The 16,619-nt window shown below is 33.9% G+C and overlaps 1 protein-coding gene across 3 annotated transcripts in view; it reads left to right on the forward strand.

Annotated features, from left to right (window-relative positions):
* PLA2G4A (phospholipase A2 group IVA) overlaps positions 1-16,619 on the forward strand; it is a 167,680-nt gene that overhangs the window by 37,432 nt on the left and 113,629 nt on the right. For all 3 annotated transcript variants that reach the window (XM_004468450.5, XM_004468451.5, XM_012529014.4), the window contains one exon: positions 15,999-16,147. In XM_004468450.5, coding sequence (XP_004468507.1) covers positions 15,999-16,147 — 149 coding nt within the window. The remainder of the gene's footprint in view (positions 1-15,998; positions 16,148-16,619) is intronic.

Genomic DNA, 16,619 nt, shown 5'->3' on the forward strand with positions numbered 1-16,619 from the left:
ATCTAAAGACAATTGGAAGATTGCAGATGGAACAGAATTTCTTTAAATGTTTAGCCAATAACAGAGCCTGTTGTCTACATTTAAACTTTAAGAAAACATAAAAAACCTTGGGGGGAATTTTGAGTTCATGTTCTTTAAATCAACTTTTAAAGATTTTCTTGATCTTAAAAGAATGTCTTGAGGTAGTCTTTTAGAGTTTTTTTATGTTTAAACATTTTTAAAAATTATTTTTATAAGGCCGGTGTCTGTGGGTCAATGATATTTTCTTTCAGATAAACTCATATCAAGATCTATATCAAGTTCCTAATTTTCAAACGGCTGTGCCATTTGCAAGCTGCTCTAATCTTCCCACACAGTGCTCAAACTTTAATGTTGATGTGAATCACCGGAGATTCTTGCTCAAAATGCAGATTTTGACTTGGTTTTTTGGGGGGAGTAGATTCTGCATTTCTCACAAACTTCCAAGGGATGCAGATGCTGCTGATCCAAGGGCCATTTTTTGGGAGGCAGGATCCGAGACAATTTCTTTATTTTAGGTTTCCTTACCTGGACGTCTACAGGGCTTATGAGCAAAACAAAGACTTTAAATATTCTGAAATGGAACAAAGATTCTAAGGTTTTGTGTTTTTTTGCTGATTTTACTTTTTAAAAATGAAACAACCATGACACAGTAATTATTTTCTAAATTCCTTAAGGATGCTTAATTACATGACTCAATGCATTCTTGTAGAGAAGAATGAGAGAAATAAAGGAACACAAATACTTTAAACCTGAACTGCAATTACCTTCTTAAATTCTGTATCCCTTAGCACTCTTTTATACCGGACCCAAGATCACTCCAGATTGGAAGCAATGAAAATGGAAGGAAAGGGCATATACTTTTATTGTTCAAAAGGTCAAAGTGCTTCCTTAAAATCAAATGATCAAAGGTATGCAATGTACTGTACATACACACATTCACAAATATACTCCCTCCCTCATGCAGTTAAAGATATCCTCCATAAATATTTTAATGTTGTGATGTCCTTCAATTTACTGTGTGATTGTATGATATTTGGGACTCATCTAAAACCTAGGCAGTGTAACACTAGATAATTTTCTTTTACTACTGCATCATTGTGAAAGCACATTGGTCGAGGTGCAGTACGCTTGTGGTGTAATGTGTTTTGACTTCATGCAGTGTAGATAAATACTTATTGTTATTTGAAACATGGCTGTTCTCCAGAAGAGAAATACGAATTGTCACCTTTCACATAATGTCAGAGAATATAAGTATAGAAATGAGGTGGATTAAAAAAAAAGGAACCCTTTTAATATGTTTTAGACCATGTGACTTCTAGTGGGGAATCCAGGAAGAATTATTCTGCAATCCAATGTTCAGAAAACTTTACAACAACTTTGGGTTAATTTAATTAATGTTTTCATAGATGAAATATGGAGTTCCAAATATTATTCATTTTAGTGGCACTGCTGTTGACCTATAGCAGCTGCCTAATACCTTAAAGTATATCTTTTTTGAACCAAGCATTACCCTAGTGCCAGCCTTAATGTTTTTTTGATTGTTTTTGAGTATCCACCCAAGATTTTTAAAAATTTCTAATTATAATGAAATGAGCTCCTAATGGTCATTGCATGGAAAATAATTTGAAGACGAGGAAAGTGTTCTGTAACATGTATCTGTGTCTTTCACATATTTTATCTTGTATTTTTTTTTATCTAGTAGAGAAATATAACGTGTTAGGAAAGCACTACTGTCCTTCATTCATTTAGAATGTCATGTAATTTATTATGTTGTCAAATAGTTTTATGAGTAAATTTAGTCCTTTTCTCTCTATTTAAATTTCATTAGTTTTTTTTTTTTTCTTTTTTGGTTTGTATGTATGCATTTGCATTTTAGGTCTGATGAATATAATTAAAAATAATCTTCTGTGGTTATTTGTATAACATCAATTGATCGTTGGGTAGATTTTTACTCATTTCTTTAATTTGATAAACAGAGCTATAGTCCAGTAGTACTGGCAGCAATGACTCTGTGATATAATAAAAGTTGATCTTATCAAAATGAGCAATATATTACCAGTATGAATAGGGACACAATCCTCATGTTCTGTATTTTTTCCCCCAAGACTCATCAGTGACTCAGTGATCCTACTCATTTACTTCAATATCATATATGCCTCATATTTCCTTATCTTAAGATGCTTTTCACCTTTTTAAAAATATACTTTGGAACAGTTACTGTTCTAACAAGTGATGGAAAATCTTAATAAGAAAATATTTTTTAAAGCTGAATGATATGCAGCTTTTTCACATGATAAATTCCTTTGCCAAAAACCATATGCCACTTCTGTATTGAAAAATTATGATTCTTAGCTAATGAAATGAAATTGTCAAGAGTTAACTGCTTCTTCAATTTCCAAGGAAAAGTATTTTCTTAAAACCTTTTATGTCAAAAAGAATATCTGTGCTACCCTAAAAGTTCAAGCATTTATGATAAATCATATACATATTTTTAGTAGATTTTAATATTTAAAATTTTTTCTTTAAAAATTATGTGATATAGAGATTAAAATGACTAGCTAAAATGAGCTGACCTGTAATCTAAGGGTCTTTGTAAATTTTACTAGCCCATTGGAAGTACTTTTCCATTTTTACTCCTCACTTGCCGTTTTGATATATTTTTAGGAAAATCTGATTTTAGACAGTTATTTTTAGTTAATATATAGTGGTAATCCAATTTGCCAATATATAATGGCAAAATGAAACAATAGCTTTGAAATTGTAACTTTATGAATGAAATGTTAAGGAGTAATGTTAAGGTGATATAACCCAGTGTTTATTCCAACAAGATTCCATTTTTAATCTCCTCATCAATAAATGCTGAGCATCTTCTAAGTTCTTAGTACTCATTTAGTCTTTTGAAGAAGTTCAAAAGGTATAAAGATAATTTTGGTGCATTCCTTTGTTGAGTGTGTTTTTCATACCAGAGAGAAAGCATAACTTTGTGGTTAGTGTGAGGACTCTAGAATTAGCTTGCTTGTGTCAAATATCCCTTCTGCTATATATTAAACATGTGAATTGGGCAAGTGACTTACCTTCCTATGTCTCAGTTTTCTCAAATGTTAAATGAGGACGATAGTTACACCTTCCTCATAGGTTTTTAATAGGGGTAAAATGAAATTATGAAGTGCTTAGAAAAGTACTTTATGCATATTAAGCATAATATAAATGTTTTTAATATAACCAACAAAAATGCTAGCCAGATCCTTAGGACTTTATATTAGGAATTCATATATTCATTTTAGTAACACTATAGGATGTGTGTGGTTGTTATTTTAATTTTACATATAAAGAAATTGAGTTAAAAGTATTATATCAACACAACTGTTATTTGGGAACTAGAATTTAAACCTCTTTCACAGGTTTAATGTCAGCTTGTGTAGGGGCTTTGGCTTTGAACAGATTATGGTCTAGCTGGGAAGATTAAATGAACTTATATAACCTTTTGAAAAACCAACCCAAGGGAGTATATAATTGATAATTGTGTTTTAGATTATACGGTGTTACTGATTTTGAAAAATGTTAGCAACAAGATCCAGAGAAAACTTCACAGATTGATTGGAAATTGACATGGGACCTATAACTTAAAGTAGAATTTTAATATTTGGAACAGATGTGGAGCATTTCAATTTAGAAATAAAATCATAAGAAAAGTTTATAAAGATAAGATTGAAGTACATATATCCAATGTATGTTATTTAGATAATTCGCTTAGCTAATTTTTATGGTTTACACCAGTGAATAAATGTCAGGTAGAAAGGGTAATGCTTTGTTTTCATGCAGTGGTTTTCAACTGGAGGCGAATTTTTCTGTTCAGGGGATATTTGACCCTGTCTGGAGACATTTTTTGTTGCCATAATTGGGGGGTTGCTGTTGGCATCTCATTGCTACTGCATCTGGTGGGTAGGAGACCAGGGATAGCATGCCACAAGAAAGAATTATCTGGCCCAAAATGTCAATGGTTTCAAGGTTGAAAACTGTTTTAATGAGAAAGAATAATTGTTTTTACCTACAGTAAAGAGGAATCCATATATAACTAAATCCACATCCACATAGCTAAAATAAGTAACATAAATAAATTAATTTTTTACATTATTACATAAGAACTTATGGAGAATTACTCTTTCTGTCCAATCTAAACCAAAGCCAAGAAACATCTGTAGGTTATAAATGAACATTTAAAACATTTCAAGCATAGCTCTGATAACAATGGTATTTTTTTTCTTCTTTCCAAAAGGGTACCGTAGAGATTTAAGTAAAATGGAAATGCAGGAAACAACAAAAAATTTCAGTTCTGTTTTAGATCTATGTTTACTTTTCTTTGGGATGCTTTGGTATATATCTTTCTCTATTTTCCAGTGAACATAAACATTCTTTACAATAAATCATCTTTACTATATGCCAGAAGGTATCCCATTTTATTAAGATACTAAATCAAATGTTAATACAAAATGTACTGAGTTGTTAGTGGACACTTTTGGACTATCTTTCTGACAAATCTGTTTAGCTGGATGGTACATTGAGATAGTTTCATTTTCCTTTCAAAAGAAAACATGTGACCTTAGAAAATACTATGAAGTACCTTGAAACTGAGAAAAAAGGAAAATGAAAGATAGGGAGAATTCACATTGGAGACTTCACCTGAAAAAGGGATTTCAAACTAACATTTGCTTTGCAATTTCAAATGAGGGGAACATATTCTATATTAACCAGAGTTCCTGCAGACAATACTGCAGTTTATGTAAGGGCTTTTCTCTTCTTTCCCAAATATATACACAATCAGTGCCAAAGTTCCGTTTACAAAGCCACATTGGATTCTTCTCTTAACTTTTCCAGCTTCTGTACCACCAGCAATTCCCAAGGATGGATTTCAGCATTGATAGCCATAACAATTCTGATTTTGAGCCCTTTCTGGAGAAAGTGAGGGCTGTGACCTGTAGACAAGTCACCTGGCATCCTACACTGTTCCCTGAAGTTATTCTTAAAGGATGTAATGGAGATTATGGGATCTCTCTCTCTCTCTCTCTCCATTCAGTGATTGAAACTAGAGGCTAAATACAAATGCATTTGGAAGAAATGACTGACATAGATTTATATTAATGGAGTGGAGACAAAACACTAAATATTTGTGACATAATACCCAGGAATAAAATGTTAGAGAGGGGAGACTTGTGCCTAGATAAATCTCACCTCTTCCACAGTGTTGCTGAGGGCAAGTTCATTTATTGGGTTCCTATAATGTGTAAGACTGTGCTAGACTCTTGGATATAGTAGTGAATAGGAAGGATAATGAAGTAAATAGGAGCCATCATGTAATTTCCAGTTTAATAGAAGCAAAAATAGGTAATAGCTATTAGTATTGATGTATTTGAAAGAACAAAGAGTTTGGCTTCAAGAAGACTTGGGTTTCAGTTCTTCTGGGTATATACCCAGTAGTGGGATTCAGTTGTAACAAATGTTGTTAATATGGGAAATTGTGGGAGGGATTGGGAGTGGGGCATATGGGAATCCCCTACATTTTTTTGTGTAACATTTATGTAAACTAAGTATCTTAAAAAAATAAAATAAAACAAAGATTAAAAAAAAAGATACCTCAAAAAAAAACAAAACAAAACAAAAACAAAAAAACCTGGGCTAAAATCTTGTCTCTAAATGGCTTGCTCAATGTACTAAATGCCTCTAAGTCTCAGTTCCCTTGACTATATAACAGGAATAATGCGATCTAAATCAGCAATTTGAAAGTTTATGTGAAAATATTTTTATTTTGTGCAGATCTATATGAAAGGAATCTCTTAGCAACATGATCTTTTACAGCTGGCAGTTTTGCCCAATAGGAACATAGCACAACTAGTTGACTAGGGAGATATGATCTAGATAAGGGAAGAGTGGAGAGAACATCCCATTCCAATTAAATTATCCCTTAACTGTACTATATTAGAACCTTTATCTTGGATGTTCTTAGGACAAAGACAACAACTTGAATAGCATTTACTATCAGCTGAAATGTCAAAACAAAACATAAAATGCACAAATAAAAGGGCAGCAATAGTCTGTTAGAACAAATGCTTCTGCCATCAATATGCTCGCATAGAATGCTTGAAACATGTAGATGTTGGAGAAGCTTCATGGTCTAAATGTCAACTTGCAAGCATGACATTGTAGTGTGCAAGGGAGCAGAGTCACTGACCCTTAGGTCTGGGGGTAGAGAATCTTGTAGTTCTCTCTTACCCTGTTTAGCCCTGATTTCATTTAGTTGTAAGTTGAGGGAAAAAAGCTAGTGAAAGATATAAAAAAATACATTTAGAAAGATAGGTATCACAAAAAAGTGCTATCTTGGATACAAAAGAAGGAGATAATTGCATTAATTGTTTTACACAACACCAAATAAAATAAGATTGAGAAAAAGCTCATTGAATTTGACATTAAAATCATGATAAGGAGAATAGATTGGTTTTGATAATGACTGAAGAAAGCAAGACACAGTAGGTCGAAAACACATGGGTAGATGATGGGATTTAGAATCAGGAAGTATAGACTACAATAATTTTCCGGAATATTTTATGGAGAAGAGTAAGGGTCTTGGGGAATTGGCCGAATTAATGAAATTGTGTCCATTTTATGATGATCAATGATTAATTCTATTTATAGGTTGAGAAGTAGTAGCCTGGGCAAAGCAAATGGTTTCAGATTAAAGGCTGAGGTGGGGACTAATAAATGAATGATGTCAGAGAGGAGGTAGATAAAGTAGTATGGAATTGAGAGAATATAGATACTTTTTCTTCTAAGGCATGAAAGAAGAACTTAACACTGATTAAATATATTTTTAAAGTTGTGAGGTATAGAGAAGGGAATTTGAAAGATTATATACAATCCAATCCTCCTCTTTTACTTCCCCAGTGAAGTTGCTTCCTTAGATAAGGCATTCTGGGGATAGGGTAGGTGACTTGACAAAAGTGGTTAATGTTTGAGTAGCTATGTAAAGAATGGAAATAAAAGAAGAAGAGGGATTAGTATATTGTTGATTGAATAAAGAACTAAGTAGTCATTAGACTATGCTGGAGTAGCTAATAAAAGAACATTCATTCCCACCCTCTTATCCTCAAGAACAACTAGAAAAGGCATATTAAGTTAAATGTTAAAATTGTCTGAAGGACTGCCAATCTGCTGAAGCAACGAAAACTTGAGGGACCAAGATCTAACAGAAAAGAAGTTACTGAAGTAGGCTCAATATTCTGCAAGCTACTTACCCCCTCAGTCCATTAGTTGTCTTTAGATAAGTTTGGAGGGTGGTGGGGATGTGGGAAGTAGCCAAGCAGCAAAGAGACAGAAAATCCAGGAGAAGTTTGGAAATCTTAAAGGATTTGGAGGCATAAAATTGGACTGTAAAACCAAGTCCGCTAGAATTTAAGAGGCCATGCTTCCAGAGAGAAGAGAAGCATAGAGAATTAAGCCACATAGTCAGTAGGTTCACCATGTTGCACTAGCCAATTTCTTAATCTGTGTAGGGCAACAGGCTAAAAAGCAAACATAAAACATTTGAAAAACAGAGCAGAGATATTGGCAGTCACACAGTGCTAGGAGGAAAAAAATTAGAGATCTTAATTTCCAAAGAAAATATTATTAATCTCTTAAACTCCCTAAACTCTCAGTTGAGAAACCCAAGAGTAGAGTGACTCAGAAATAGACTGAAATTTACAAATATTTAAGCCAGTTCTGTTCTTGATTAGATTAGGTGATCTTTCCTTTTCTCACAGTCTGATAGGAAATAAGGTGGGTCCTCTCTTGCAGTAGATCTAACTCCTTAACAGTTTCTCCTAAAAAAGTCTGATACTCAGTCAAAAATTGCCAAGCCTACCAAGGAATATAATTAATAAAAAAACAGATCCACAAGTATTAGCTAAGAACTTTAACGTAACTGTAATTAATATGTTCAGGAAAGCAGAAGGGAAGATGAAGAATATTGCCAGGGAAACAGCATATATTGAAAAGACTCAAATGGAAAATTTAAAACTAAAAAAGTAAATGAAATTAAAAATTTAATATATGGATTTTCAGTAGATTAGAAAAGAGTGAAGAGGGAATTAGTGAACTGAAAATTAGGTCAGAAAATATCCAGACTGAAATATAGAGAACAATAAAAGAAATAAAGTATAGGGTATTATAAAAACACGTGTATAATTTGGGAAAAGAGAAAGATTGGACTAGCAACAATATTTGAAAAGATAATGGGTGAAAATTTTCTGTAACTGATAAAATATATCAAACTATATGTGGCATGAACCTATGAATAAATGCTAAGAATAACAATATTAGGCACATGTAGTAAAACAGCTGAAAACTTAAGGCAAAGAAAAATAACTTAAAAAGCATCCAGAGGAGAAAAAGACCCATTCAGAAAAAGAAATAACTGACAGTGAATTTCTCAACAGAACACATGGAAACCAGAAAGTTAATGGAATGGCATCTCTGAAGCACTAAAAGAAAATAATTGCCAAGACAATCCTGAAGAACTTGAACAATGTTGGAAAAGTTATAGTTATTTGATGTCAACATTTTTTATAATACTAGGATAACTAAGACAGTGTAGTACTGGTGTAAATTTAGATCAATAGGTTAATGGAATAGCATAGAGTCCCAAAAGAGACTTATGTTTAGGGCTACTTCATTAATGACAAACTTGAGATTGCAATGTCAGTGTGTAAGGCAGTATTTTCAATACATGATGTTCATTCAACTACACATATATGTGAAAAAATTGATAATTTTTATCCCTACCCCAAAACATATACATACATACATATATACATACATACATATATACTTGCATATATATATTTTTTACCTTAGATTGAAAGGGAAAGCAATAGAAAGTTTTGACGAAATTAATGGAGACTATCTTATGACTTTGAATAGCTAAAGTTTTTTTTAAACTAGACACATAAAGCATGATTCATAAAGAAAAATATGGCTAAATTGAGCTACATTAAATCTAAGTGTTTTCATTTATCAAAATACACCATTAAAGTAGAAAAAGGTAAACCCCAGATTGGGAAAATATATTTGAAATATATGTGTCTGTCAGAGGAGTCATATTCAGTATAAATAAAACTCTCTAAAACTTAATATAAAAAACAAGTAACCCAGTTGAAAAAATAATGGTCAAAAGACTTCAGTATGCTCTTCACCCATGGGAATATCCAAATGCCAAGAAACACATGAAAAAATTCTTAACTTCATATGGTGATCAGGGAAATGTGAATTAAATCTAAAGCGAGATACCATTTCATATCCACCAGATATTTAACATCAGGCTATCAAGTGCTGGGGAGCATGTGTCCAGTGGTAACTGTCACATATTGTGCATTACAATATAGTGGATAACAATGCCATGTCCAGTAATTCTAGTCCCAGAAATTTCACACAGAAATGTTCATGTGTGTGTAGCAAAAGCCATGCACAAAAAATGTTCATAGCAGTGCCATTGGTAATAGCCCAAACTGGAAACAACCCAAATGTCCATTAACAGAATGGATAAACATTTTATGTGTTATTCATACAATGTAATATCTTTCATCAATGAGAATGAACAGATTACTGTAGAGACATCAAAGTGGATGAATCTCTCAAAATTAATGGTGAACCCCAGAAGCCAGACTTAGGAGTATATAGTGTGTCATTTGTTTTAAAGGCAGGGTAGTGGTTGCCGTTGTGGAAAGAACTGAGGAAGTCTTCTGGAGGCTTGGTAATTCTGTATCTTGATCTGGGTGGTGGTGGTGATATGGATGAGTTTCATTTGTAAAAATTCAAGGTGTATAGTTACAATCTGTGTACTTTTCTGCATGTATCTTATATTTCAATTAAAGATTTGCATTTAAAAAAAAAGATCTAGACTGTTGATGTTAATGCATTTGTGATGGGACAAGACATCACCTTCTTAGGATTTATTCTACAACTCAGTCAGCCTAGTAGCAGGAGCAGTGAAAAAGTTGACACTCATAAAACCTGCTGTGAGTTTTCCACGTTTAATTGCTATTATCACCAAATCATAAAAGTTTCAAAGGAATGTTCGTATTTGAAAACATAAATAGTATTGAGAAGCACTTATTTTAACAAACCATTACTTAATTTTTCATCGTACTGCAGAATCCCATCCTCGGATGGCAACTGAATCAGAATGCTTGATTATCCGTTCATCACCTTAGACAGATTGCTGATTAACGTACTCACATTTACTTCATTCTAGGTTTTATATGACCACTTGAAAATAGATTTAATGGCTAGAGAGAAACAGAAATAAATAACTTACTTTTCTGTGGGTGTTACTATACCTCTGTTTCTTAGTTCATTCTGATAATATGCTTTAAGGCCATGTTTCTCAAGATTTCCAAGCCAGCTCTGAGAAAACTGATTGGAGATGCAAGCGGCTGCGTTTTAAAGCAAGCGTTCCAGATAATTCTCATGAACGTATTTTAGTGAACTACATTTTAAGAAACAGTACTTTAAGCTCACATTCATTGGATCATAGCTATTCAGAATGGTGATGTTTTGATTGCAGAATTAGGGAGACTATCTTTTGGGATTTTTTTTTGTGTGTGCTGTTTATCACAAGAAACATAACAAGTTATTGTTTTGTCTTTGTTTCAAACGGTGGTTAAGGCTACTGACTGAAGTGGATATTAGGAAGCAAAAAGAGAATATTTAAAACAGAACTAGGAATTTAGAAGCTGCCATTGTTGCCTATTATGAATTGTATAGTATATAATTCTGACAAAGCCGAAATGTCAGACTTTTTATTACTTTAGGCAGTTGCTCCTTAAACTACTAAAATTTTGAGCAAGTTTTACAAACTTGGAATTCTGAAGCTGTCTGGTGCATGTAGTTTCATGTCATCTTTATATGAGCAAAAAGGATCTGTATCTCACACCCCCGACATTTTTGTTTGTTAAAATTCGGAAGAGAGAAGGAAGATTCTTCCCACATATTACATCTTTGTACCACCTGTTTGGCCGGAAAAAATCAAGGTGAAGCTGAGTTAATGACTCAACACCAAATTGCCCTATAGGCATTAATTTACAAAGCCATAAAATAAGTGCACTGGAGAAAAAAAATCCTACGTCTGACTTTTTCCCCCCTTAAAATATATCTAGGAACTTTTCTAAAGCATTAGGCTGTTCCTATCAAAATAGACTGATGTTTTACCTTTTCAAAGCTTCCCTTTCTGTCTCCTACCATCCCCAAACAGATTATTACTTATGCAAAGAAAGTTAGCCAAAATATGATGATGATAAGCCAGTTTTAAAACACTTTCATGAAACTTTTCATCCTGTAGTGACTACCACTGCTACAGATATTTCTTAGCTTGCGAAGATTAGCAGTGCTGCAGATTGCAATATCAAAGTTCGCAGCTGTCAGTGGTTTTCCACTGTCCAGCACCCTTTGACATCTTGACTTCGATGCTTCTTGCTAAAGAAGGAGGAAGGGAAATTAGAGAAACTGCCTCATGTGACAATCATATTAGAATATTGACTTTATTTAAATGTAAAAATAAATAATAATCCAAAGCGATAGTTACTGAACTGGATTCCAAGAAAAAATTAATGTGACAGAAACATGGTATTAAGAGTTTGTGTGGTGTTTTCCTTATCATTTTATCACAGGTAGAATTTGCTAAAGCATAGAAACCTCTAAGAGTATAAAAAGGATGAGGTCATTATATCAATCTTTAAGGCATGCCACTTGCTCCTGTCTTTTTTTTGCTGGTACTTCCCAAGGAACTTCACTTTCTGCTTTGTTTTTTCTGTTTGTCCCAGCAAGAACTCTCCCTCCTCTTCCTCAAAGATTCAAATAAAGGTCAAGTCTCAAGAAAGGCAATTTCCCACCTATGATTTGACCTTTTTCCTATGTAATATCTGGGTGACTGAGTTACTAGTCATTGGTGTAGTGTATCTGCCTGTCTCCTGTTTGCCCTTGCCTCTAAAATTAGGCTATTACCATTGACTCACTTCCATATTTCAAACCTGCCATTTAGAGCTGGCTCCCTGTCAAAGCCTTGATAGATAGTTCCAGGCATATACGAGGCACTCAAGTATTTGCTGAATGAATGAATGATGTTTGCCAACTTCATGCCTCCCCTTGCCACATGCTTTTTGTTTTCTTGAATGGCTTTTGCTTCGTTTTGTGTTTTCTATTTATTAGACAATTTTCTAAGATAGGAAACAAATAAAAAAGTGTTAAAAGCGACTGACCCTGATGGACAATGCAGGGCTGTGTATTTTTACATTTCATTTGAAGTGCCAATTGAATATTCACCTTAAAATAACATTTTTCTTTATTATCTTCTACTACCTGGTGGTCCAAACATTCAGTTTTACTTCTGATTTGCAACCCTGAGCACTGGTATTATTGCAGAGGCATGGTTAAAGGACAGGAGCAATCATCTCTTGGTTGAGGATATGGATACAGTCACCTCATAGCACCTTCTTTTCTTCTTGAGCCATATCCCCTTACCATCCTTTCCTCTTAATAGTTTCGTCTTCTAGTTTACTTTCCATAGCTCTATTGAGAAATGTAAGCATTGAGTTAGAAATTGCAATAGTAACCTCATTCCTTTTCTTTCAAGTAGGATACCAGGACTTTGACTATAATTTGACCTATACTAGGATCAGCTGGAAATTTTGTTTAGACATGCAGAACCAACTATAGCTTCTGATTATGTGTCTTGGGGGATGGTGGCCAGGGTCTACTTTTCTTTTTTTTAGTTCCATCAATAGATGGAAATAAACAAATAACATTTTATTGGTACATTAGTGAAAATAAATTTTATTAGTGTATTAGTAAAACACATAGTCCATCCAAAGTGTACAATCAGTGGTATTGGGTATAATCCCATAGTTGTGCATTCATCACTTCAATCATTATTAGAGCATTTTCATTATTTCAATAATACTAATAAGCAAACAAAAATTCATCACCTCTCAACCTCTCTATGCTTCCCCTGATATACATAGCTCCTATTTCTAGCTATTCTTGCATGTTATTTATTTTAAATATATTTTAAATTTATTTTTAAAAGACACTTAGATCACATAAAATTTTACATAAAAAAATGTAAGCGATTCCCATATCCCCCACTCCCCAAACCTCCCACTTTTCCCTACATTAACAACTTCTTTCATTAGTGTGGTACTTTCATTGTAATTGATGAACACATTTTGGGGCATTGCCACTAAGCATGGATTATAGTTTACTTTGTAGTTTACACTCTCTCCCACTCAATTCTGTAGGTTATGGCAGGATATATAATGGCCTGTATCTGTCATTGCAATGTCATTCAGGACAATTTCAAGTCCTTAAAATGCCCCATATTACGTCTCTTTTTCTCTCTCTCTGACTTCAGTACCTCCAGTGGCCACAGTCTCCATATCAATGATATAATTTCTTCCATTGCTATAATCACAATAAGTCTATAGTAGAATACCAGTAAGCCTACTCTAGTCCATATTTTATTTCCCAATCCTGAGAATTCTGGGATGGTGATGCCCCTCCGCCTCTAATTGAGAGGGGCTTCGATCCCGTATGGCTGATGGATGGGACTTCCTTGCTTGCAGTTGTAGACTCTCTCAGTTCCTTGATATGGTGGTTGTCTATCCTTACTCCCTTGTTAGTTGTCCTGGGTTAGTCCAGTGAACTAGAGAGTAGGTGTTACAACTCGCCTGTGGTTCAGGGCCCAGCTGGCACGTGCACAGCCTAGAAATTCAAGTCTCTTGGACATATACCTACCAACTCCAGAACCAACTATAGGTTCAATATTTATTTATTTTAAAGCAGTTTTATTGAGATGTATTCACATCTCATGAAATCTATCCAAAGTGTATAGGGTCTGTTTTTTTAACAAGAACCTAAGCATTTATACTGTACTCTGACTTTTGAGACTCACTACCCCTGACCACTGATACATGAACTCCAAGCTGGAAAATTAAATAAAATAGATGTAGGGGCAATTTCTGGACTTGGAGTTGTCCTAAATGATATTGCAGGGTCAGATGCTGAACATTATATATCCTGCCATAAACCACTGAATGGACTGGGGGAGAGTGTAAACTACAATGTAAACTATAATCCGTGCGATGCAGCAATGCTCCAAAATGTATTCACCAAATGCAATGAATGAGCCACAGTGATAAAGAAGTTGTTGATGTGGGAGGAGTGGGAGTGGGGTGGGATGTGGGGTATATGGGAACCTCTTTCATTTTTTAATGTAACATTTTTTGTGATCTATGTATCTTTAAATAAAAAAGACAATTAAAAATAAATTAAAAAAAACCCAAAAAATAGAATCCCAAATGTTGATACTTCATTTGTAGATCTTCTTACTTCTACATTTTTTAAAAAATCTGATAAACTGTAAGTAGTGTTTAAAGATTAAATGGAGAACATTGATTACATTGTTTGATGGCCGTACTTGTTGAAGGACAGACTGAGATAGGTAGAACAGATTTCTTTGAAAGCCAATCCTTTCAGAGAATATTATTTTTGCTTTTCCCTTTTTTATTTTTGTATCTTTTTCTCTAAGTGGACCTCTGCACTTCTTCCTTCCTCTCTCTCTCCTTCTCTTTTTCTTATCCTCCCCTACTCCAGATTTCTCAGTTCAGCCCTTTTCCATAACAATCCATACTTTGTCATCTCATCTTTATTAGAAGCATGATGCCTTTAAGAGAATGGTTGTTGCAGTGAGACAACCTGATTTCAAGATCTTGCTCCAATGCTTACTAGCTGTGTGATCTTGTATAGGGTACTTAACATCTCTGAGTCCTGTTGCTTTAACACTTGAATAAATTACTTACCCTACAGTGCTGTTGTAAGATTTAATGCAACCAATGTTTGTAAAATGTTTAGCACAGATCCTGTTAATAATTGCTCAATTTTTTATTATTGTGATTTTTAAGTATAATGACCACATGGGAAAGGATGTGTTTAAGAGAAAAAGTCAAGTTCTTAAGTTAGGAGACCTTAAATATGGTAATGGCTGTGATCTCGTTTGGTCAGGTTCTGAAGATTTAAAAATAAGTATGACTTGGTCCCTGCACTCAAGCTGTTCACTGTCTTGTGTGAAAAGAATGATAGATGCATAACTTCAATATTGTGTGTGCAATGCTGTAAGAAGGTAAAGGATTCCGTGGAACCACTAGAGAGGGAGTAATCAATTTTTCCACTGCTCAGGGTCAGTTGCTCTATTGTTAAGTGGAGGAAATTTAAGTATTTCCTTTCTTTTGAATTGTTTCTTTCTGTTTGATATGGCACATATATCATACCCTGATTCAATCTCACTTCTTTGAGACACCTTGTTTCCATCTGATTGAACACTGCCAAAATAAATCCAGAAATATGTTTACTAATGTGAATGCCACCTTTTTAGAGTTGTTCAATGTATAAGCTGTTCAACCATAAAAGGCAGTCCTATAACAACAAACAATATTCATATCATAATGACCTTAATTATTTTATTTTGTAAATAAAGTAACTTTTCTAGTCCAGACAAAAATCATGATCTTGAGCCCAAGATCTTGTCACTTTCATAGTTTGGGTGTGTAAGCCATGCTGTGGTTAGCTGGGTGAGATTGCCACCATTGTCTAGTAGCTGGACTAAGCTGATTATTGCAGGAAACATGCCTTGTAGGTAGATGAAGAAATTCCGAATAAATCATCTCTGATAAATTATTCCCTATCACAGGATTTTTATGAAGGACAGGGAAAAGACAAATAAACAGTATATAGTCTGTATGTGTGTTTTTTTTCTGTTATATTTCATCTTCTGTTCTAGACATTTTGAATATATTACTGTGGACTTGTTGAAAATAACTTGATAATATTTTAAAAAATCAAATCAAGAACTAGAATCACATTTTTGCCTCCTTCTTACTTATGTTTACTTTCCATAGTTGACACTCCAGATCCCTATGTGGAACTTTTTATCTCTACAACCCCTGACAGCAGGAAGAGAACAAGACACTTCAATAATGACATAAACCCCATATGGAATGAAACTTTTGAATTTATTTTGGATCCTAATCAGGAAAATGTTTTGGAGGTAAATGAATCATATGGGGAGCATTAGATGGACATCATTCATGTTGAGAGAGATGCTTGAGATTGTTTCCTTATTGCCATCTTTCTCCCAAGTTAGTTGTAGTTGGAATCAAGCTGGGCAGCATAGCAAACTAGCTTCTAGTTGTATATCAAGTAATGTCTCTGTCCAGTGGGAAATACAGGAGTTTGGTGGGGACTGGAGAGACTCTTCTTTATTCTCCATGTGCTTTGGAGAAAAAGTATTTTCTGTTGTAAAGAGGAGAAACAAGTAAAACAGAATAAAAGTATATCCAAATGCCTTTAAAGAAGTTGAAATAGATTTTCCCTGAAATAGATGAGTTGATTTTCTACATTAATTTCTTTCTCATATTCCAGAATAACATTTGACATAAAAGGGGATAAAGTTCTGTTTTTGCAAACATGATAAAGAATAGGTCAGTCTGGAAAATGATGGCAATAATAATTATTTAGTA

This window comes from Dasypus novemcinctus, chromosome 13 (genome assembly GCF_030445035.2).
Source record: "Dasypus novemcinctus isolate mDasNov1 chromosome 13, mDasNov1.1.hap2, whole genome shotgun sequence".
NCBI classification, from domain to species: Eukaryota; Metazoa; Chordata; class Mammalia; order Cingulata; family Dasypodidae; genus Dasypus; species Dasypus novemcinctus.